Source organism: Vicia villosa, linkage group LG3 (assembly GCF_029867415.1).
Source record: "Vicia villosa cultivar HV-30 ecotype Madison, WI linkage group LG3, Vvil1.0, whole genome shotgun sequence".
NCBI classification, from domain to species: Eukaryota; Viridiplantae; Streptophyta; class Magnoliopsida; order Fabales; family Fabaceae; genus Vicia; species Vicia villosa.
The window spans coordinates 24,017,582-24,039,999 of NC_081182.1; the positions used below are offsets into that span (position 1 = coordinate 24,017,582).

General features: G+C 35.0%; 1 protein-coding gene across 1 annotated transcript; it reads left to right on the plus strand.

Annotated features, from left to right (window-relative positions):
* The first annotated feature begins 462 nt into the window (after positions 1-462).
* Positions 463-10,211, plus strand: LOC131655165 (chorismate mutase 2-like). Its single transcript, XM_058925064.1, has 5 exons — positions 463-815; positions 9,171-9,254; positions 9,353-9,496; positions 9,572-9,664; positions 9,870-10,211. The coding sequence occupies exons 1-5, from the start codon at positions 546-548 to the stop codon at positions 10,095-10,097; spliced, it is 819 nt and encodes a 272-aa protein (XP_058781047.1). The 5' UTR covers positions 463-545; the 3' UTR covers positions 10,098-10,211.
* Positions 10,212-22,418: the final 12,207 nt, after the last annotated feature.

Below are 22,418 nucleotides of genomic sequence, written 5' to 3' on the forward strand. Positions count from 1 at the left end.
TGATTCATTGTTCTCATTTCTCATAATAACCAATTGTTCTCACTTGAGTCGTCCCCTATATATATATATATATATATATATATATATATGGATAAAAAACTCTCACTAATGCATTTAAAGAGTGCATTCCTTTAAAATTTCATATTTCTTCCTCCATCTTAGAAAAACTAGTTTTTTTTTTGCGATTATAAAAAATTTAAACTACAAACGAAGTGATATGGATACTTTGCTTTCATCACTTTGTAACATTAATTCTTTTATTGAGTAAAAATCACGTGAGAATATAGTTATTAATTTTTTAAAAATTATCCAAAGGACAGTTTTTTTCTGTCAAAGTAAAAAAGGCAGTGTTTAATTGACCATAATTTAATTTGAACATAATTTACATTTTGCACCTTCTAAAAAAGCACACACGTGATATATTTCCTTATTACACCAAACATTACTTTCCATCCATTTTAATTTCAGCTGGCGAGCATTATCATCTGATCTTGTCCATCCCTATGTTGGATTTGTGCTAACAGCAACAACACTACAACAACACCATGTTTCGGTTTCTAGTTGTTGTGGCTGTAATAACAATGTTGGTGAGTTGTACGGTTACACACAGAATGGAAAAATCAGGTGAATACACACTTGAATCAGTGAGAGAGTCTTTGATTCGACAAGAAGATACGATAATATTTAGTTTGATTGAGAGAGCAAGGTTTCCTCTCAATTCTCCCACCTATCAACGAAACTACTCTTCCGTTCTCAACTTTTCTGGTTCTTTGTTTGATTTCATTCTACACCAAACTGAGGACATTCAAGCCAAGGTATAATTGCTCCTCTCAATTCTCCTACCTATCTCTGTCTGTATATGTAAATTCACAAATGTGTTTTTTTAGATGAGTTGAATTACTAGTTTTTAATTCTTACAAGTGGGTTATGAAATGAATAAAATTTTGAAAAAACTGAAAGACTTATATAGAAAATATATATATATATATATATATAAAATCCTGAAATCTTCTTAAAATTGTGGCTTAATTGAATGTGTACTAAGATTTTAGTTTAGAAATTCAATGGTGACTAACGCTAATGGGTGGTTTTTGTTAATTGATTTGAAATATTTATTGCATTTGAGATATTATTATAAGTCCTCGGAACAAAATATGTACTAATATGATGGCCAATTAAAATAATGTGTATATAGAATCTCACATTTTATATGATTTGCTTGTTGTAGTTTTATAATATGTATATTTGTATAAGATGAAAGTATAATCTCAAATGGACAAGGGTTATCATAGGTTTTAAGGTGGTTAAGGTAGGGTCTGAACCGAGTTTCCTATAATTTAGCAATCACTCTTAAGTATGGGTGGTTGATTCTTTGAAATCCACGAGATGTGGTTAAGTCTCATGACTTCCTATGTAACACATGTTGACGCAGTAAACACTCTACACACGATCACACTTTATGAATGAGAAAATTGATAACTCGGACAACCTAGATAAGGGCGCGCTCGAACCGATACAAAGGCGATTCGAGAAGGTCAAAAGGCCAAAATTGTGTTTCTCGCCTATACCCCAAGAGTTATCTAAACTATGTCACCACATAGTCCCTGAAGCACGAGGGTTCATGAAGGCCAAATTGTGATAAGCATTGATGAGGCTTTGCTCTTGCCCCAAGGTCTTGAATGTTCCTTCAAAGGGATACTTGGTTGAGTCCCTCGGGAGAAACTTAGATGAGTCCCCAAAGCGAGACTTAGTTGAGTCCATCAGGCGAGACTTAGTTAAGTTCCTTAGGTGGGACTTAGTTGAGTCCATTAGAAGCCCTTACAGGTGTTTGTCTATGCAACGCGTGTCAACTGAAAAGTGTCGAAGCGTTTGCTAGAGGGAAAGCGTGTGATGATACAACAATAATGACTTATGTAACACCTGATATCGAAAAGGACGAGGAGTGGTCGCTGGCACACAAGACATGAAATGAGCGGCTCCTAGCAACTTCTAGGAAAAAATTAAATTCACATCGAAAGAGTGGAATCTATAGCCCGTGTAGGAATGAGATTGCATAGTTAAAGGAATGCTTATAAGGATTGATTGATACTACCTATACCAACAAGATGCATCTTCTTTTTGGTAACCTAACAAATAAGAAATTCATAGTTAAATGTGCTTGACTTGGAGTAGTATTTGGATGAGTCAGTTGGTAATCTTGAAAGCAGTCTAGGTGTTACAAATGGTATCAGAGCATACCTTTCCCAACTCATTGTGATTTGGAGATGAACCAAGCAAAAGTTGATGGGCATGTAACACCCCAAGCCGAAGAAAACGGGGAGTGGTCCCCGATGCATAAGGCATAACAATGAGCGGCTCCTAGCAGCTTCTAGGTAAAAACCAAATTCACATTGGAATGAGAGGGTTTCTGAGGATTGATTGATACTACCTATACCAACAAGATGCATTTCCTTTTCGATAATCTAACAAATAAGAACTTCATAGTTAAACGAGCTTGACTTGGTGTAGTAATTGGATGGGTGACCTTTTGGGAAGTTCTCCAAAAGTGTGTCAGTGAGAACAAAGCATGCTGAAAAGACCCGTGTTGGTTTGTGAGGTCAATTGGTAACCTTGAAAGCAGTCTGGGGCGTTATAACTTACCCTTGGGACACCTAATTGGCCTTTTCCCTATGGAACATGTTGAAACATGCAAAATTTTTCACATTTTATTTGAAACCTAAAGACCTTTGACAACCCCTAGTTTTTCTCCCTATTTAAGGAGACAAGAACCATCTTTTTATTTTTGTCACGAACTTCCTTCTCTAGGGTTTGCAAATCGCTTATCCTTCCCTGGGTAATTTTCTCTCTTTTCTGTCTTTTTGCCTCATGGGCCTTCTTCTCAGCATTACTTTCCTCGCCATTGATGTAACATTCTACTTGTGTTTACTACCTCATCTAACATTGTTGTTTATTTGTGGGTGATGGATTCGTTAAAGTGTCCCATCTTGATCCTATTCTGAAATGCTCATACGAACATTTCTTGTTTGGGATGGATCACCCTGATGGTCATTTTATTAAAGCGGGAGAGATATCCTTTTCAAGACTATGATGGGCCTTGACGTATGTTGAACAAACTGGTGGTGGTTAGCTTTCGGTGCCTGTTTGTGGTGAATTGATAGACTAGTTTCTTCACCAGGTTTTAATAGCTAGTGACAGAGAGCCTGGGAAGGCCCATGTACCATCTTAGGGCAATCTAAATGTTTCATTTTAAAGAGTCAGACGCTCAAATGATGGTCATATGAGTGTTGATGGAGGCTATATGCCCGTATGGGTCACAATATCCATCGAAGTTAGCCAACGATGATAGCTTAAAGTTCTCAGGGGCGGACGCCTCCCATATGTCGTCTGGCAGAGTTTACGGGTCAAATGCTTTCATTTCATCCACCATATCAGTCCCTTTGTTGACGTTGTTGGATAGGTTGAACGTTATTTTCGAAAGTTCGGTTCTAACAGCAAAGGTTGCTCATAGCGGCGGGAGTCTCCGCTATGACACTTTCCTAGTCAGAGTCTTCGCTGGTCAGAATAGCTATCTTCCCATTTGCCATGATGTGGGATGAGTGCAAAGGCCGTATTCCAGTTGAATTCAATGAGGGTTCCCTAAGTTAGTTTTGTCGAGACTCCACAGTGGGCGCCAATTCTACAAGATAAAAGTACAATATGCTTAATAACCCCTGGTATATAAGGATTGTCAGAGGATTTATTGTAGTTAAGGTATGGAGAGCCAGCTCACCAGAGGTGAGTGGATGTTGTATAGGTTTAGACCTTGGTGTTATTGGTTATCCCCTTTAGTATGATGTTAGTGATGTATTTATAGCACATAGGTGTTATTAAGTCTCATGAATTCCTATGTAAAATCTGTTGACTAAGTATATGCTCTATACACGATTGTGCGTTATGAACCGGAAAATTAGAAACTCATGTGACACATCTGAACAAGAAGCACTCGAACTGATAAAGGATGCTCGAACCAATACAAAGGCGACTCGAGAAGGACGAAAGGCCAATAATATGTCCTCCGCCTCGCCCCCAGGTCTCTCCAAATTATATCACTACATAATCCCATCAAGCACGAGAGCTCATAGAGGCCGAAGTGTTTTTACTCCCGACTCATCTTTAGACCTTCTTGATGAGCCTTGTTGAGGCTTTGATCATGCCTTTAGGTCTTGAATGTTCCATCCGGGCGAGACTTGGCTGAATCCTCTAAGCGAGACTAAGTTGAGTCTCACAGGCGATACTTAGTTGAGTACCTCATCGTTAAAATATCTTATTTTATATGAGTTGCATGTGTTAATTTTATAATAAGTATATTATATAAACTTGTCTAAGTATTAGATGAAATCTTCACAATGTATATTTTTACATATAAATTCAGAATTTAACTATGTTAAGTGAAAATTTATATAGAACACATTGGTAATTTAAAAATGAAAAAAAAAAACTAAAATTGGTAATTAATTATTATTTTTTAATGGCAAAATAAATATATAACAATAAGAGGTAAAAATCATGATAGAATATAAAGGAATATAAATGAATAGTAAGACGTCTCATAAGATAACACATAAAAGTGAAAAAAAAACAATAATATAAGATGAAAATATAACAAAAAATAGAACTCAACAAATGCAATAAAGAGTAAAACCATAAAAACCAACTCAGCCCCTACAATGCTCCATATCAAAATAAGGAGCCAAAATAGCTTTCAAGTTAGTTGAACCATAAACATTAGAACAAATACCTCTAAAAAAAGAAAAGAGAAAGTTTTATGCACTTTAGATCAAATAAGAAATCTCAACCTGCTATTGATTAATCTAAATGATATGGTTCTAAAGCCAGTTTGAGAAGGTGCGTGAATTCTCCTTTTATCTACAAAAAAAAAACATTTCCAAACCTAAAAGATACTTTTTTCCTCCATTTCTTTCACATTTGTCATATGATTAGAAAATATAGTATCAATTTAAGCCTTCAAAATAGTATAAACCATAGCATATTAAATCATGGTAAAACCATTCTTATATTTCAACCTATTGCCTAAAGAGAAAAAACTTTCAAAAAGAAGACTAGGATTTTGAGGAAGAGCTCTTTGCCACCCCAATCACTTAAAGATATTATACCAAACACTATTATTTAAGTTGTAGGTGACGAACAGATGTGAAGCCGACTAAATTAAACCTCCAGTAGGGTCAAGAATCACATTTCTCTTGAACAAATTTTCTCGTAAATGGAATCTATCAAGCGAAAATTGACAAGAGAAAACAATCACCTTATATGGGGTCCAACTATACCAAACAAGGGGGAGATTCAGGTTGGCAGGAAAGAATGAGAGGTAGACAAAATTATAAATATATGGCAAAACATGATAAGCATAGGACACTGAGAATATATCGTCCTTTGAAAACATCCAAACCCATCGATCATTATCTAAGGAAAAAATACGACCCAAAAGGAGAGAAAGGAAGTTTGCAATAATTGGCTCCTCATGAATGAAGAACGACACTTTCCACCTAAAATTGAAAGTAAGAATCTCATCTACCCATCGACATATCTCTCCCACACCCCCTCAAGAAAATCAAAGATAGTAAATAATCGAGGGAACCTACTTTTAAGATACTACTAACACAAGGACCTGCCTAAAAAGAGGCCGGAAACCCTTATCCACTTTCTTTAAAGTTCCATCCACAAACTAGTTAGAGAGATCTAAAAAGCCTAAAAATAAATTTTAACCAATAAAGGAAACTCCTTTCCACTAGAGGAGGAACCATTTTGGAAGCACGAGACTTTACCCCTGCCTTTCTTAAAAGAGGTGACAATTATATCACCATATCTAACAACCAAGATATCTCGCCAAAGACCAGAGGCTCTAAAGATAAGTCTCCACCTTTATTTAACTCAGAGCTTAGTTTATAAATCAGAGATTCCTAACTCTTAAACCACATTTTCTCTTAGGTTTACACACATTTGCCCATTTAAGAGACTTAAGTGTCTCCTTTCATACTTTCCCAAAGAAATTTTCTTCGGATCAACACAATTTCCCCTCAAACATTCACTAGTAATAAATAAAACGGGAAGAAGATATGATTAGCATTAACACATAATTAAGTAAGATAATTCGGCTCCCTAAGTTAGTATACATATGCCTCCAAAAACTAAATATTTTCAATAGCATATTGACAACGGGATCACAAGTTGCTTCTCGGTTAAATCATATTCAATATAATACTTATTAAAATATAATAATTAAATAATATTTAAATATAAAATAGTTTAACATTTTGTTATAATTAAATTATTCCGCAATGTTTCCATCATTACTATATTTACTTTTTTTTTTTTTTTGTGAAATGGAGGGCCGGAAGTCCAAGAAGAGAAATTTACAGTGAAGTTAACCTCATAATCGAAGTTACTATGTTTCCTTTTAATTATATAAAAAATCAACTATAAAATTTATTTAATGTATCTATAATATTTAATTTAATGATGGATATTTGAAGAAGAATAAAAAAAATGTGGCGGATTCACTTTATTATTTTTTAAATTTTGAAAAAGAGAAAATACATAAAAGTAAATGCAATTATTAAATTACTTTAGAAAAAATGGTCAAAATATTTGTTTTAGTCAAGTCACAGGGCAGTGTACTGTTTAATTCACCATATTAAGTTTTAATAAAAGGGTAATGCTAACGAGTGCCCCAGGGGTACTGGTTAAAAGATAAAAAAGATAAGTTGAACATTGTTTAATAAAGTAAAGAAGATATGTTTTTATCCAAAATATATGTATTAAATGGATTGAAAATATAAATTATTAATTTTTTTTTAAAGAAGATTAGGTGTATTCAATTCATTGAATCTAGAATATTTTCTTAATTTGGAATGCTTAACCAGTGCCCCTGGGGCACTCGTTAGCATGACCCTTAATAAAATTTACAATTCATCTCTTCAACAATCATGTATACAATACTAATATATATTATTTCCTTATTAATAGTTCAATTGGCAGACATTGAATTCGATTGATTCAAATTTTTTATGTAAATGATCTTTGTTTAGAAAAATATAAAGAATTTCTAAATTTTTTAAATAAAATACAATTTTAATAATTTGCATAAAATAATATTTTAGAGGTTTCATGATTTTCTTATAATTAATTTTAGATGTTAAAATTTTAAAAAATTACTTAAATTGAATATTTTTTTAAAAATCATATTAATTGATATATAATCGCTTTTCTAAAAAAATGATTTTTCTTTAATTTTGATTTTGTTTTAATCTTACATATGTGTATTTATGCTATTAGATAATAAAAGAAATCTTTGACTTTATAAAAAAATCTTAAAATAATTTTTACTATTTCAATCTTTTTATCAAAAACATTTTTTAGAAAAATCATTTTTTAAAATTTAAAACAAACTGACTCATTATATAATCTGGTCTCTTGTCAAATGTTCATCCCTATGTTGGATTTGTGCTAACAGTTACAAGATGTTTCAATCTCTAGTTATGGTTGTTATGTTGGTGAGTTGTACAGAGAGATACACAATAGTAGAAGCAGGTGAATACACACTCGAATCAGTGAGAGAGTCTTTAATCAGACAAGAAGATACAATAATATTTAGTTTGATTGAGAGAGCAAAGTTTCCTCTCAATTCTCTCACATACCAACAAAACTACTCTTCCATTCCCAACTTTTCTAGTTCCTTGTTTGATTTCATTATACACCATATAGAGAACATTCAAGCCAAGGTATAATTGTTTCTCCTTGTGTGTTTTTTTGTTTTTGTTTTATACCACCGGTTTAGTCCCCGGTTCGGGGGCGAGTTCTGGCATCAAGTGGTTCCATCCCCCTCCCGATCGCAGTTGCGGGGGATCGAACCGTGGTTCTCCCTACCAAGTCCAGCGTCAATCACCACTGGACCAACTAACGATTGGTTGTGTGCTTATTTTTTTTTTTGGCTTTATACCACCGGTTTAGTCCGGTTCGGGGGCGAGTTCTGGCATCAAGTGGTTCCATCCCCCTTCCGATCGCAGTTGCGGAGGATCGAACCGTGGTTCTCCCTACCAAGTCCAACGCCAATCACCACTGGACCAACTAACGATTGGTTGTGTGCTTATTTTTTTATGTTCACATCTTTGTGTATAGATCGTTAAAAATTTGGGTACACTAATTAATAACTCTATCATTGTGGAGTCAAGGGCCAAATACCCTTTCATGTTTAAGTCTTATAATAAAAAGTGTCTATCATTTTTTTCTATAATTGCATCCTTTATATATCTGTCTTGGTCTCCATATTTAAGATCAATAAAAATCATTTAAGAAGATTGTCTCCTTTTGATGGATCTCAGTGGTCGTGGCGATGATACGTAATTTGTCAGATTCTCGGCCACAATGTCCATAATTCACTCATAAAAGCATAGTTTCTGGTTCTCTAATTTGAATAATACCTCCATGTTGGTATTGAGTCACCCTGATTGACTTTCCCCATAAGATGGCCTAACTCGGTCATGTTATGTTGGACGAATTAGAAATTGGGACGAGCTCTCGTGAGTCCATATTTAAATCTATCTCAACCTATTGGATTTTGTACTCAATTTCTTAAACATGAGATCTCTAAAGTCGAGATGTTTTAAAGGAAAATATAAGATTGTACTCTCTCAAGAATGAGATCAGAGGCGAGATCGACTTATACACATAAATACTCTCTCATACTTATCAATTGTTTATGGTTTTTTATTGCTTTGTAATTTAGATATTTTTAATTATTAAATATGATGCTTTTTTAATTGTATGATTTTTTTTCTATTTTTTAGCATTTATATTTAATTTTTGCATTAATTTTATTCTTTGCAATAACAACTATTTGTACCCACAGATGATACTATCTCTGTTTTTTATTATAAATTGTTTTGTACTTTTCACACATATTAAGAAAAATATAATTGTTATACGAAATTGAGAAATTATGAAGGTTTTTACAAAATTATCATTCATTAATGATATCGAAAAGATAAATTTAAATAATTGAAAGGAAAGAGAATAATAAATATTTAAGAATATAATAGAAAAAATATCATTGATTATTCATTGAAATCATAAAGTGAATAGATCATACAAAATGACGATTTATTATGTGTTAGACAGGAAGGTACATGAACCCCAAAGAAAACCCTTATGAAGAAAAATTGTCACCTTCAATTATACCACATTACAATTTCTCACAGGTAATTAAGCAAAACTCTTGTTTCATGGATACAAATATAATTGTTATAAGAGATATAAGTTTAGAAAAATATGAACCTCTCTTAAACTTTCTCTTTAGTTTTTGCATCCTGCAGCAGCTTCAATTAACATAAACAAGAACATAAGGAAAGTATATTTCAACAATATTCTCCCAGTTTTTATTGCTTCTGGAGATGATGGCAATTATGCACAAACTGCAACCAATGATCTTACAATATTGCAGGTAAAATCATCTATAACCATAATTGGAAAAGTGTGGTTTGAGACAATTTTTTCCTATTCTTTAAAATTTACACAGGCCATCTCCAAAAGGATTCATTATGGAAAATTTGTAGCTGAGACAAAGTTCAGAAAATCTCCTCATGACTATGAGCCTTTAATTCGTGCCAAGGTACATATAATGCTCTCCTCTTTAACCATAACTATGCATGGTCACTAAATTGAAGAAAATGTTAGTAGATTTTTTTTATCTTTTGAGTCATTATTATTTTTGCTTAATCGTTTTTAGATACTCGTTTTTTAAAAGTTTAACTTGATTTTTTTACATTGTTACTTATTGTGTAAAAATTGAAGTTGTAAGTGATTTGGTTTTGTAGGACAGAGAAACATTGATGAGTTTGTTGGTAGATAAGAGAGTAGAAAAGATGGTTCTAAAGAGAGTTGAAAAGAAGGCAATGGTGTTTGGTCAAGAAGTGAGCCTTGATCCTAATGTCAAAGGAAAATACAAGGTTGATCCATCAATTGTTTATAGTTTGTATAAAAAATGGATAATACCCATGACAAAAGATGTTGAAGTCGAGTATTTGTTACGTCGTCTAGATTGAAGCCATTTATTTCATAAATAGAATAACAATTTACTTTTTTTATTTTTTATGTTTTAATTATATTTATATGTAACAAATTTAAAAAAAAAAATTGTAGCGGCTAAAGTTCAATAATAAAGGAAATAAGATTTGCTCAAGTAATGATGGTAAGAGATCTTGTGTTGTTTCCGTGAAACCTTTGTTTCTCCTTTAACCATGGATGTTAAGGCACTTATATAAATCATATGGGCTCAGTTAGTGGTAGTTCCTATCATCCCACTATCAAAAACGTGGGGCAGAGGAAACTCTTTCCCTAACTCAAGGAAAGATGGTTTCCCCCCACCATTCATATTCCCTCACTATTACTTTACATGTGGTAAATGGACAGGTCATGGATAATGGACCTCAAGCGTCAGTTAGGACAAAACATGTAACATTAAACATTTCTAATGATCGATCCACCTTGGAAATTTAAGTCAACAAAGAACCCTAGGTTCGTCAAAACGTAAGTTTTACGATGTGACATACTAATTTAATACGTGAAAATGACCACCAAAAGAAGACGAGACATTATTGTTCCATGAACCATCACACAAAATACAACTTGAATCTTGTACAAAATATGATAGAGTTATTGCTTCTTAAGATAACCCAACAAGCATCAAAACCACTATGAAGAAAATGATCTCACAAATTCTCTCCAAAGTCACAATCTCTTAAGCCCTCTAAGATAAATAGACTAACATGAAGAACATAAACATAAACTATTATGTTCTAATTAAGTTGTACCATGATCGTCTTTCCATCGCCATTAGGACAATTAATGCCTTCATTGAAGCCAAAATATCTAAGTTCACCAACCCGACTTCCCCGACCAACTGATTACATTCCATTACTTAAGCATTGTTCGATATCTCAAAAATCGTTAGATCTACACATTTCTTATATTCTAATATATATAAGACATCAATGCATAAATATCGAATATAATTATAATTGATATGGTAAATATTTGATATTCTAATAATGACATCTAAAATAAAAAGATTTGAAATTTCTCTTATACTCTAGAGATTGTGAATGTTAAATTGGATATTATTATTATTTTAAATTTTGGAAGTTGGTCCCCGTATTTTTTTATTTTTACATATAGACCTTTAAAATTTTTCAAAAATTATAAAGTTGTCCTTAATGATTTCCAAAATTTACAAATTAATTCCTTTAAATTTTTAAAAATTGAAATTTAGTTCTTATTTTCTAAATTTAAAATTTGGGCTTAAATTTTATAAAATTATAAAAATGACTCCAAAATTTAACAATTAATCATTTTAATACTCTGTCTAAACTAATTTTTTTAAATGAATGAATTTCAATTGAACCATTAAAATAACTTAAAATTTAAATTTTTTAATAAAAAAATAATGATCACATCCAAACAAACTCTTAGTGTGAGTTTCACCACTAAATTTTTTACAGCCCCCCTCTCACACAGATACTCTGACCCACCCAACCCAACACGTCATCCCACCCCATGTTCTTTATTATATTCATTGTTTAGAGTAGCACAACGACAATAGGCATGTTTTTCCAATCAAAGGTCATGAGTTCAATTCTTCGTTTCATATCTTAATAAATTTTTTTTTTATAAAATATGCATCAGGAATGAATCCAATCTCGCTATCAACCAGTGAGGATTCAAAGATCACTGCTAGAAATAACACCTTTTTATGGAAAATCTTTCAAGGATGTGCATTGTTGTTGTTGTTGTTTACCAACCTGATCAAGCATTTTTCTGCTCTTGCAATCCATCTCATGGAATATCGTTGTTGTTATTTTCTTGTCTGACAACATTGAGAAACATATTCCTAATCATACTTTGAAGTATTTCAACCCTAAGAGAAAATCGTGTATGGTAAAAATCTTTTAAGTGATATACCTTACAATACACCATTTTCTATATAGGTATGCGATATAAGTAATCTATTCCCTTGATTGGTCTTAAAAGTGAGGGGAAATGTCATTATTTTGTTTCATAAACAAATCTTTTTTGTCTATGAACAAATCTTTGTCGTCCATTTTTTGAATATCATGGCTCAAGACACTGCTAAAACATTAACCAACAAGAAACATTATGTTGTGAAAAACGATACCAATAACAAAGTATAATAGGGAATTAGAGAGGAGAAGAAGAACACAAGAATTGGTTATAACTGCTATTCTTTCACTTTCTCTTAAAACAAGATTACAAGTTTACAAGAATAACAAATAACCTCTCTCACCCTAAATTAGGATTTGCAGCTTAGCAATGATGATAGACTAGTATGCTATTTATAATAAAACCTAACATACTAACTAATGGGCTTTTTCAGCAAGGTCCATTACACAAGCCAACTTAATACACAAGCTAACTTAACAAATTAGGGTTTAAACACTAAAACCTAATTTAACATTCTAACCACCCTAGCATCTTCGACATCTGCACGCTAGACCCATCTTCGACTACATCATTCACACTTCGACACCAGCATGTGAACAACCTTCGACTTCATGCTTAACTCTGTCGAACTGTCGAACCAAGAAGCTACCCTTCGGCTATACTAGAGTTCGATCCAATATCTCACAAATCTCCACCTTGGATCTAACTCTACAACATCAAGGGAACAAACTAGCTTTCTTCTTTTAGCTTTATCAACTGCATACAGTGGAAAAACTTGCAACTCGGCAATGTCTTGGTGATCATATCAGCAGCATTGTCTTCAGTCGAAACCTTCAGCACTTGGACTTCTCCACGCTCGATTACTTCTCTGACGAAATGCAGCCTCACATCAATGTGCTTAGTTCGCTCATGATAGGCTGAATTCTTCGACAGGTGTATTGCACTTTGACTATCACATTTAACAGTGATACCTTGACCTTGAAGTTTCATCTCCTTTGCAAAACCTTCAAGCCACAATGCTTCTTTCACAGCTTCAGTGAGAGCAATATACTCCGCTTCAGTGGTTGATAGAGCAACAACCTTTTGAAGAGTTGCTTTCCAACTAATTGTTGTGCCAAACATAGTGAAAACATATCCAAAAATAGACTTTCTAGAATCCATACAACCTGCATAATCAGAGTCGACATATCCTTCGATTGCTGCTTTACTATCTTCACCCAAGGCTCCACCATAAATTAAGACTCTGTTCAGAGATCCATTTATGTACCTTAAAACCCACTTCAATGCTTGCGAGTGAGCCTTTCCAGGATTCGCCATGTACCTGCTTACAAGACTTACTGCGTATGCTATGTCGGGTCTAGTACAGACCATAGCATACATCAAAGAACCGACTATATTAGCATATGGGATGCTATTCATATAGGCTCTTTCGACATCAGTACTGGGACACTGATCAATACTCAGCTTGAATTGAGGGTTTGTTGGAGTCACAACTGGCTTCGAATTCGACATACCAAACTTTTCAAGAATCTTCCGTAGATATGCCTCTTGAGATAAGCATATCTTCGACTTCTTTCTATCTCTCCGAATGTCAATTCCAAGAATCCTGGAAGCAGCTCCTAGATCCTTCATATCGAACTCCTTATTGAGTTCAGCCTTCACCCTCATCACATCTTCAACACTGTTGCTTGCTATGAGAATATCATCCACATAAAGCAACAAAATAACAAATGAATTACCAGGTCGAAATCTGAAGTAAACGCAGTGGTCGAACTGACTTCTAATGAAACTTATGCGTGCCATGAACTTGTCGAATCTCCTATTCCACTATCGAGGAGATTGTTTCAGCCCATACAAAGATCTCTTTAACTTGCACACATAATCTTCCTTCCCCTTTTCGACATACCCTTCAGGTTGCCTCATCAGGATCGTTTCATCTAGATCACCATACAAGAACGCAGTCTTCACATCCATCTGTTCCAGTTCAAGATCGAACTGTGCCACCATGGCAAGCAACATTCGAATGGACCTATGCTTCACAACAGGAGAAAACACATCATTAAAGTCGACACCTTCTTTCTGAGTGAAACCCCTTGCAACTAACCTTGCCTTGTATCTTTTCGACGTCACTCCTTCAATTCCTTCCTTAACTTTGAAAATCCATTTACAGCTGACTAACCTTGCCCCAGCAGGTTTCTTGATCAGTTCCCAAGTATGATTATCATGAAGAGATTTCATCTCATCATCCATGGCCTTCAGCCATTCAGTCTTATTTCGACTCCTCATAACTTCCTTATAGTCTCTAGGTTCTTCGTCTAGAACCTCACTTGCAGAGATTAAGGCATAAGCTATAAGATCTGCATATCCAAGTCTCTGAGGTGGCTTGATGACTCTTCTCGACCTATCTCTCGACAATAGGTAGTCATCATCAGTTTCCTCAACTTCAGCATCTTCTGCTTCTTCTTCGACTTCATTTGGGATATGCAATTCAGCATCAACATGCTCCACCTCAACAGGAATCTCTACCTGTTCCAGCTCTTCGTCAGATGCTTCTGTACTTCGACCAACATCATCAGTTTTCTTAAAAGCCATTTCAGCTTCATTTAAAACTACATATCGACTGGTGATACACCTCCTGTGACCTGGCTCTAGGCACCATAGCCTATAAGCTTTGACTCCTTCGGGGTATCCCATGAACATGCATTTCAGAGTGTCATACCCCAAAATTTACCCATTATAATCCACTTTTAAGGGAGTTAAAAATTAGGAGCCATAGGGTTTGATATACCTATTATTAAACTCGCTCTCCTATAAAATTCCCGTATAATTTGTTTTAAAATAAGATGGGGGAGTCAATAGAAAAAATTAGAGATCCGATTTAGTTTGGGATCCATTTGTCTCTAAGTCATTTGTTATTCTTACCATCATCCCCCATTTTCACTAAATAATATGGTTATTATTAAATATTACTTGGATTATTATTGGTAGAATTATTATATAATTTTGTTCCTAAATAAATAGGAGTTAAATTATATTAATAGCACTATTAAAACTAATCACTTTTATTGGAGTTTATTAATTTTAATCATTAATATTATTAGTGTTGTTAAATGGGTGTCAATTATATTAACTAACATATTCATTAGGACTATATTAGTTAATTAATTTTTTACTAATTAATTAATCAAGTTAGTTAATTGAATTAAGTGAGGTTAGTGTTTTTGTTTTTTTTGTTGTTGTCGTTTTTTGCACCACAAAGCAACAGAAAAATGGTTATTGCACTTGGTAATTGGGCCAAAGACTTGGGGCCCAAGTGTGCTGGGTCACGTTGGACTAAGGGTGGACCGGGTCAACCCGACCCAGGTCCTGTTTACCTTCTCCAACCTCACGCAAACCCTAGGCTTGCTCCCCCATCTCCATGGCCGCCGGGGCTTCAACCAAACAAACCCTAATGCAAGCTCCAAACCCAGGCCCACGGATTGAACGCGTAATTGAATCGAATCAGAATCATAATCAATCAAAACACAATCTAATCTTAACAAACTTAAACAAAAAATCAAATCTGAATAATTTTTATTGAATCAGTGAATATATTATTACAATCAAATCTCAGAATGAAACAATAACGTAAACCTAATCTAAACATTCCTAAATCTAATTAAACCTAAGTCTATAAATCAGAAAAAGAAAATCAGAAGAGGGGATTTTTTTGGCGAGGAGGAAATTGGAAGAAACCCTAAGCGCCGCTGCTTGACCTTCAATCATTCGATTACCTACAAAACACAAAAGAAAGAGATTAGAAGAGAGAGATCGAAATCTGGAGCTTACACGTTCCAGAAATTGAAGATTCAAGGTAACGATCGCGAATACTTAGCTTATGATCTATGCGATGGCATGTTTGTATGTTGTTTTTTTGGTTTGAATCATTAACTGCATGTGAGATTTGATGAACCTGGGTTGCGATTAGGGTAGGATTCATAAGTTTCTGGGTTAGGGTTCTTGGTTCTAAGGGTTTCTGGGTTGAAAGATGAATGTTTGAAGTTTCCGGTTGAATATCAACCGGAAACCTGGTTTTTACGGTGGCTTTCTGGGGCGAATTTGGGGTTTCGACGGTGGCCGGAAGTTTGTTCTTCTGGGTTTATTATTTGGGCGAGGAGAGAATGGATAGAGAGAGTAAGATAAGAGAGAGAAAAAAGAAAGGAAAAGAAGATGGGATCGGGAGAAATCCCTTTTTATAGCCGCTCAGTACCTCACAGAAGGACGACAAGTGGCCCTTCCATGGCCACTTGTTTGTGTTACTGAACATGATTCAGTACACCGTCGTTATCATGCACCTTCCTCAGATAACACATGCTAACCATACGATTAGATTAGATTCCAATCTAACGGCCCCAGATCTAACCACATACCATCTCCCATGCACTCTCGTGATACAGGATCTAATGGATCCTGAATGTAAATGGGCCAAGCCTGTTTCTATTTACACACCCCTTAAATTACTCCCAAGTGTAAAACACACCCCTGCGCCTAATAAAAAATAATTAATAAAAAACTAACTAATTTCTATATGATAATTTTAATAATTGATTAATTGTTTTTTTTTTTTGGATGATTCAATACAATTTTCTCCCTGAACCAACCATACTTATTGGTCGCATTAGGCGAGAAATAATTTGGATCAAATTTAATTTAATTTACTTATTAATAATGATTTAATTAATATGTTTGTTAATAATTCTATTAATTCTAAATCAATTCTCTCCTCGACCCGACTGAAGCTATCAGTCGCTTTAGACGAGAGATAAAAATACACAAATTAAAATACCTTCTAATTTGCTGCCCGCGATGATCAATCTATCGATCTGAGCAATCAGCAATGCCCGTAATCCGTTAGCTATACTGACCAAACCTATTGGTCACCGCATCTAACGGTGCCAAATCAAATCAGGGTTGTATGCTAAACCTCAAAACATTTTTTCACATTCAAATCAATTTCAAAACTATGACAGGCCATTCAAAAAGCCTTTAAACAATTTCAAACCGCAAATCCAATCCTAAGGCGTACAACCCTGTGCCCGAACTACGTTGACTCTGATCCTCCATAAGGAGGTACGTAGGCACTTGGTAACAAGGCGAGTCTCCCCCCTAAAAATCTCAATTCAGTTTTAAATCTTAATTTTTGCCTTTTTCATTTCATTAGCTATAAACCTTATCTTTGCCATAAACCCTTATCTTTGCAATGTTAGCCTTTAGGAAAGGGTTAAGGGTGCCTAACACCTTCCCTCAACCTGATTATAATAACTTACCCTGAATCTCATATCTGCGTAGGGTTTCCTATTCGCCCTTCAGAATAGGTGGCGACTCTAAAAAAAACATTAATTTTTAGGGCAGGTTGCTACAGCTGGCGACTCTGCTGGGGATATAACATTATAGGTTAATTATTATGCTCCTAAGGTTTGAGAGGGTTTAGGTTTGTGGTTTGTGGTTTAGGGTTTTTGGCGCATTTTAGGGTTTGGCAAACTTGCCACGTTTAGGGTTTGGGGGAAAGTTCATCTTTTAATAATAAATGCTTAATTATTTATTTATTTATTTATTTATTTATTGTTTTTTATTAAATGTTTATTTGCCATATTTGCATTAAATGTTTAATTATTATATAATTTGCACTGTTGGGTATATTTTATTGTTGTTAAGCCTAAGCGTGGGAATTATAATAATGACCAGAGGGGAACTACATCGCCTACGAGTCTTATTATAATTCCACTCAGAGTGGGTTAAATATTCGGAAAGTTCTGATACGAGGCTCGACCTTGTTGAGGGGTGGACTGGGTATTTAGCTGATCTCTCTGGGAACCAACCCCTAAAATTCGAACCTCATGGACCAATGAGTTGTTCTAAAATCCAGAGAGACAAAAAGTCTCGGCGGTGTAATACGGTGAACTGACTTTTTATCAATCGAAATGTCGCGGTAAGCAAGAGTCGCCACCGACTTTTATTTTATCCAAATTAAATCGGAAAGGCTAAAAGAACAGGAAAAACCTTTTAAATAAAATAGGGTTCGGGGGGTAATTATGCAAGGGGAAGGTGTAAGGCACCCTTTGCATCCATGGTTTTCCATGGGCTCTTAATTGCTTTGCTCGTTTTGAAACCAAAAGTTTAGAAATGTATAGAAGATGAAGAAACAAGGACTTTAGCTCGTAAATGAGCGTAGCCTTGAAAGTGCTTAGAAAATAGTAGAAAGATGTTTTTAAACCAGAGCATGCAATTAAGGGCAAATTACCTGGTTAGATGAAAAATGTTCTTTTAGCCTTTCAGAGTAAAAGGATCTATCCTTGCCATAAGAGGGCAGGAAGCCTTTCATTTGGAGGTTGAAGGGTCATCGAAGCATCCTTTGCCATAAGACTGTCCCATGCCATAGAAGGGCAGGTAGTCTAAGGCAAGGATCAGAATAAGCCTTATTCGTAGGCAGCCAGAAGATACCTCAGCCTTTTTCCGTAGGCAACTTCCGAGGGTCAAGGTCATATTTGTGTATCGAAGGCAGCATCATTTAGGGTCGTGACCTTTTTATCTAGGCAACATGGCTGAGGTATCCTCGAATTCGAGGGACGAGGCTTATTCTGCAAAACACAAAGGCAACAGGCAACAGGCAACAAGGCAACAGAGAGGTTACCCAAAAAGCGTGCGTGTGTGCAACAATCACGTGGTTCAATTAAGTTATTTATCTTATAATTACTGACTCTAATCCAGTTTAAATTTGCACTCCCTAAATTACTAACCACGCAGTATATAAACAATTTACGGGAAGGGGGAAAATGAAACCAGCGGATCCCAACAGGGTTTGACATAAGTAATAATAAAAGAAACAGAACAGATGGTTTAGGGTTACCAATGACGTAGCTTTGGCAATTGACAACCCTGAAAAAGAATGTAAATAAAAAGTTGGGTGAGTGTATGGCTAATTCGAAGGTTGGCAGGGTTAACCAGAAAATAAAGAAATAAATAAATAAAACAATTAATAATTAAATAAGCGAGGCCACTTAGCTTTGGTTTGATTTGATATGGTTGATAAGGCGCCTTTAGGGTCGATCCTGAAAAAGGCAAGGCAGAGAAAAAGATGAAGGCGAAACAAAACCTACTTCTAAAAAAATAAACCAAATAGAATTTAAATCGAATAGATTACTTAACTTCGTGTTTTGGAATAGGCGCGTATTCGGGGGAAACCCTGTTGCTAACCCTGAAAAATTGGCAAAGACAGAAAAAATTTTCAGTGTAGGAATGATCATCGCAAGCCCTGATTAGGGTACAAGTTAACCATGGTTAATAGAATAAATAAATAAGAATCGAATTAATTAATTAATTATTGGTTTTCAACTTAATTAATTAAATCGTCAAAAATAGGATTTCGATTAAATTCTCTAGCCCTAATATTTATTTTTAATCAATTGATCAAGTAATTTTAAGTAGTTTAAATTAACTAAAAAAACAATTTAAACAAATGATATATTATTATTGCTTGTTATGTTTATTTAGAAAAAAAAAAAATTAGAAAGAAAATTTTTTATAAAAGACAAAATATATATAATTATTGCTGAATAAATAAAAATAATAAGAGAATTAGAATACTCAGCTTTTGATCAGGTGTTGCGTGGCTGATAGTCCCCATGATAGGTCCTGCGCTGCTGATGCGTTGGATATGATTTATATGCATCCAAGGGCTGACGTGTGGGAGAGCGTGTTGAACCTATATGAATGAGGAACACAGGATCCATAACAAACAAATCTTGGCAAAATTATTGTCATAGGAGGGACTCGAACCATAGACCTCCAGTGTAACTGAAACCACGCATGGCCACTTGCGCTAGCGTGTAGTTGTTGTTACCTATTCATCTTTGTATCAATACATAAAAAAACAAAACGCGAATGGGACTTCAGGAACAAAAAGCGCGCGCGTGTCCCTAGAGTTCAAATCGAACCAATCGAACGACGCCACGAGGTCATCTTCCTCGTTGGTCCGTCGTTTTAGCCCATAACCTTTGCCTACAGACAAGAAAACGTAGCGAAAACACCTGCACCCAAAAAAACTACGCACAAGCCATGATAATACGAATAAAAGCCATGGATCGATCAAGCTTAACGTCCTGAACTCAGCGGTAGCGGTTTCATCGTCCGATTTAACCTGAAAACGAAACCCCTAAAAAAGGATGCTTCGAACCCTATAATGGCAGAACCTCATATATGCATTCATACTCCAATTAACCTATCCAGAAAGCTTTTAAACATTGTGGAGAACAAGAATATTCCATCAAAGTTTATGTATAATGCATGAATCATGTAAATCGAGCCAAGTTAAAGAAACTAGCAAACCGTGATTTTCGTGGTAATTCCTGACGCTAATGGAGTCAAGAACGCCTGGGACACCTTCCTAGAATTGCAATGATCGTTGCTGAATGTCCAAAAGTTTCTGGATTGTCCTCACACTCAGAAACCGAATTCAAGTTTTTTGGAACTTTGTTAGGGCTCTTGTGCGATTTCCAGGGGTTCAATCCTTATGAAAATTCGTCCCTAATGCCTTGGCCGTGTTATGACTATATAGTAGAGCAATTAGGTCAACAAAAATCTTGCTAAAACTTCTTGAATCCAATATTGAAAGATTTAGAAAATTTGATTTGTGAAAGTTTCCAACTTTAATCAATTTCAATTCAAATTCTTCTCAATCTTTCCAGTTTTAATTAGCACGAAATTTGCACTGAATATTGATGATTATATTTGATTAGAATCAAAGCAAATCAAATTTCTTTTGTATTTTCCTTTTAATTACTTGATTAAATTGATTTTAATGAATAAAAATTATTATAAAAATCAAATAATCACAAATAAATCGTGGCAATCATATTAGGTCTCCTTAATGTCTTGAGGAACAAGATTGGGCCATAAAACTTGGGCCCCTTTGCAAAAGAAATCAATTTGAGGCCCTTTATTTCACATTTTCCCCTCCAAAATAGTCCAAATTGGACAAGGTCTATCTCTCTCAATTTTTGAGGTATGGAAGAGTTCTAGGACTTTTTAGAAACTTTAGAGAGTCCTCTAACCAATGTCTTTGGTCTCACATCAAAATCTTTTTCCATTCTTATTTTATGTCCTTTTGAAAAATGTATCTTTTTGTTGACTTTTGAAAAGGACCTATAATGTATGAAGCCATATCTCTTAAACCATTGATCTATGAGCTCTGATTCTTGGACCATTGGATAGAGGAATGAATTCCCTTCAAAATGAGCTTTGGTGGGAATTTTTCTGATGAAGTATGAATATTTGGTGAATTTTCAAAGTTTTGGTTGACTTTTTTAGTTCATGCCCAAAATAGTAACTCTTGACTTTTGACTTCTCCGATCTTCCCTTGCATCATCCTGATCAACCCTCGATCAAATGATGATTTTAGGGTTAAGAGGATGTTGTTGACCAAATATCTTGAATTTTGACTGCATCTTGACTTGAAATGACTGTTTTGCCCTTGAGGGTCGACTGTTGACCTAATCATGATTTGAGGGACCAAACTTGTTCTGTTTGACTTGAAATTTTATATGGAGATACTTTGGGATATTAGGGACCTTATTGAACCACCTTGAACCATTGATTCAATGATTTTCCTCTGAATTATTCAAACCCTAGTTTAGGACTTCTGTGTGGGAGACTGTGTTTTGGAGCTTTGTCTTTTGATTTGGTTTTACGTATGAAAGATAGCATGGGCAAATTTTGGGGTATGACAGCTGCCCCTGTTTAATTATCTTAAACCTGAAGATGTAGAGTGGTTTGCGCGCCAGTCGGTATCTGAAGGTGGAAGATGATTGAACATAAGAATACCAAGAAATTTGCCCTATTTGAAGTAGGGACTTTTGTCGGAGATGGGCTTGTGGATTCCATCTGGTAGTTGAATTTTGAGAAGATTTTGTTTGCGCGTTGATCGTGTCATTACCGTTCGTGGTAGATGAATTAGATCCTTGGGAATTGATCGTGTCAGTATCGTTCGTGATACTTGAATTAGATCTTGGAAAGATGATCGTGTCTTCATCGTTCGTGATGATAGAATTAGATCTGAGGAGATAATCGTGTCTTCATCGTTCGTGATGATAGAATTAGATTTGAGGAGATAATCGTGTCTTCATCGTTCGTGATGATAGAATTAGATTCTCTTGTCGTGTCAGCATCGTTCGTAGTGACTGAATTAGACTGGGAAGGCCAGTGATCGTGTCCACACCGTTCGTGATGATAGACTTAGACCTCTGAAATTTGATCGTGTCAGTACCGTTCGTAGTATTTGAATTAGATCTTCTGTCGTGTCAGTACCGTTCGTAGTAGCTGAATTAGACTGAGAAGGTCAGTGACCGTGTCTACACCGTTCGTGATGATAG

Excerpts from the sequence above, each read along its gene's own strand:
- LOC131655165 (XM_058925064.1), top strand. The coding sequence starts at position 546 with ATGTTTCGGTTTCTAGTTGTTGTGGCTGTAATAACAATGTTGGTGAGT. Across the intron at positions 9,255-9,352 it reads CACATTACAATTTCTCACAG|TTTTTGCATCCTGCAGCAGC; the intron begins GTAATTAAGCAA and ends CTTTCTCTTTAG. Across the intron at positions 9,665-9,869 it reads AGCCTTTAATTCGTGCCAAG|GACAGAGAAACATTGATGAG; the intron begins GTACATATAATG and ends TTGGTTTTGTAG.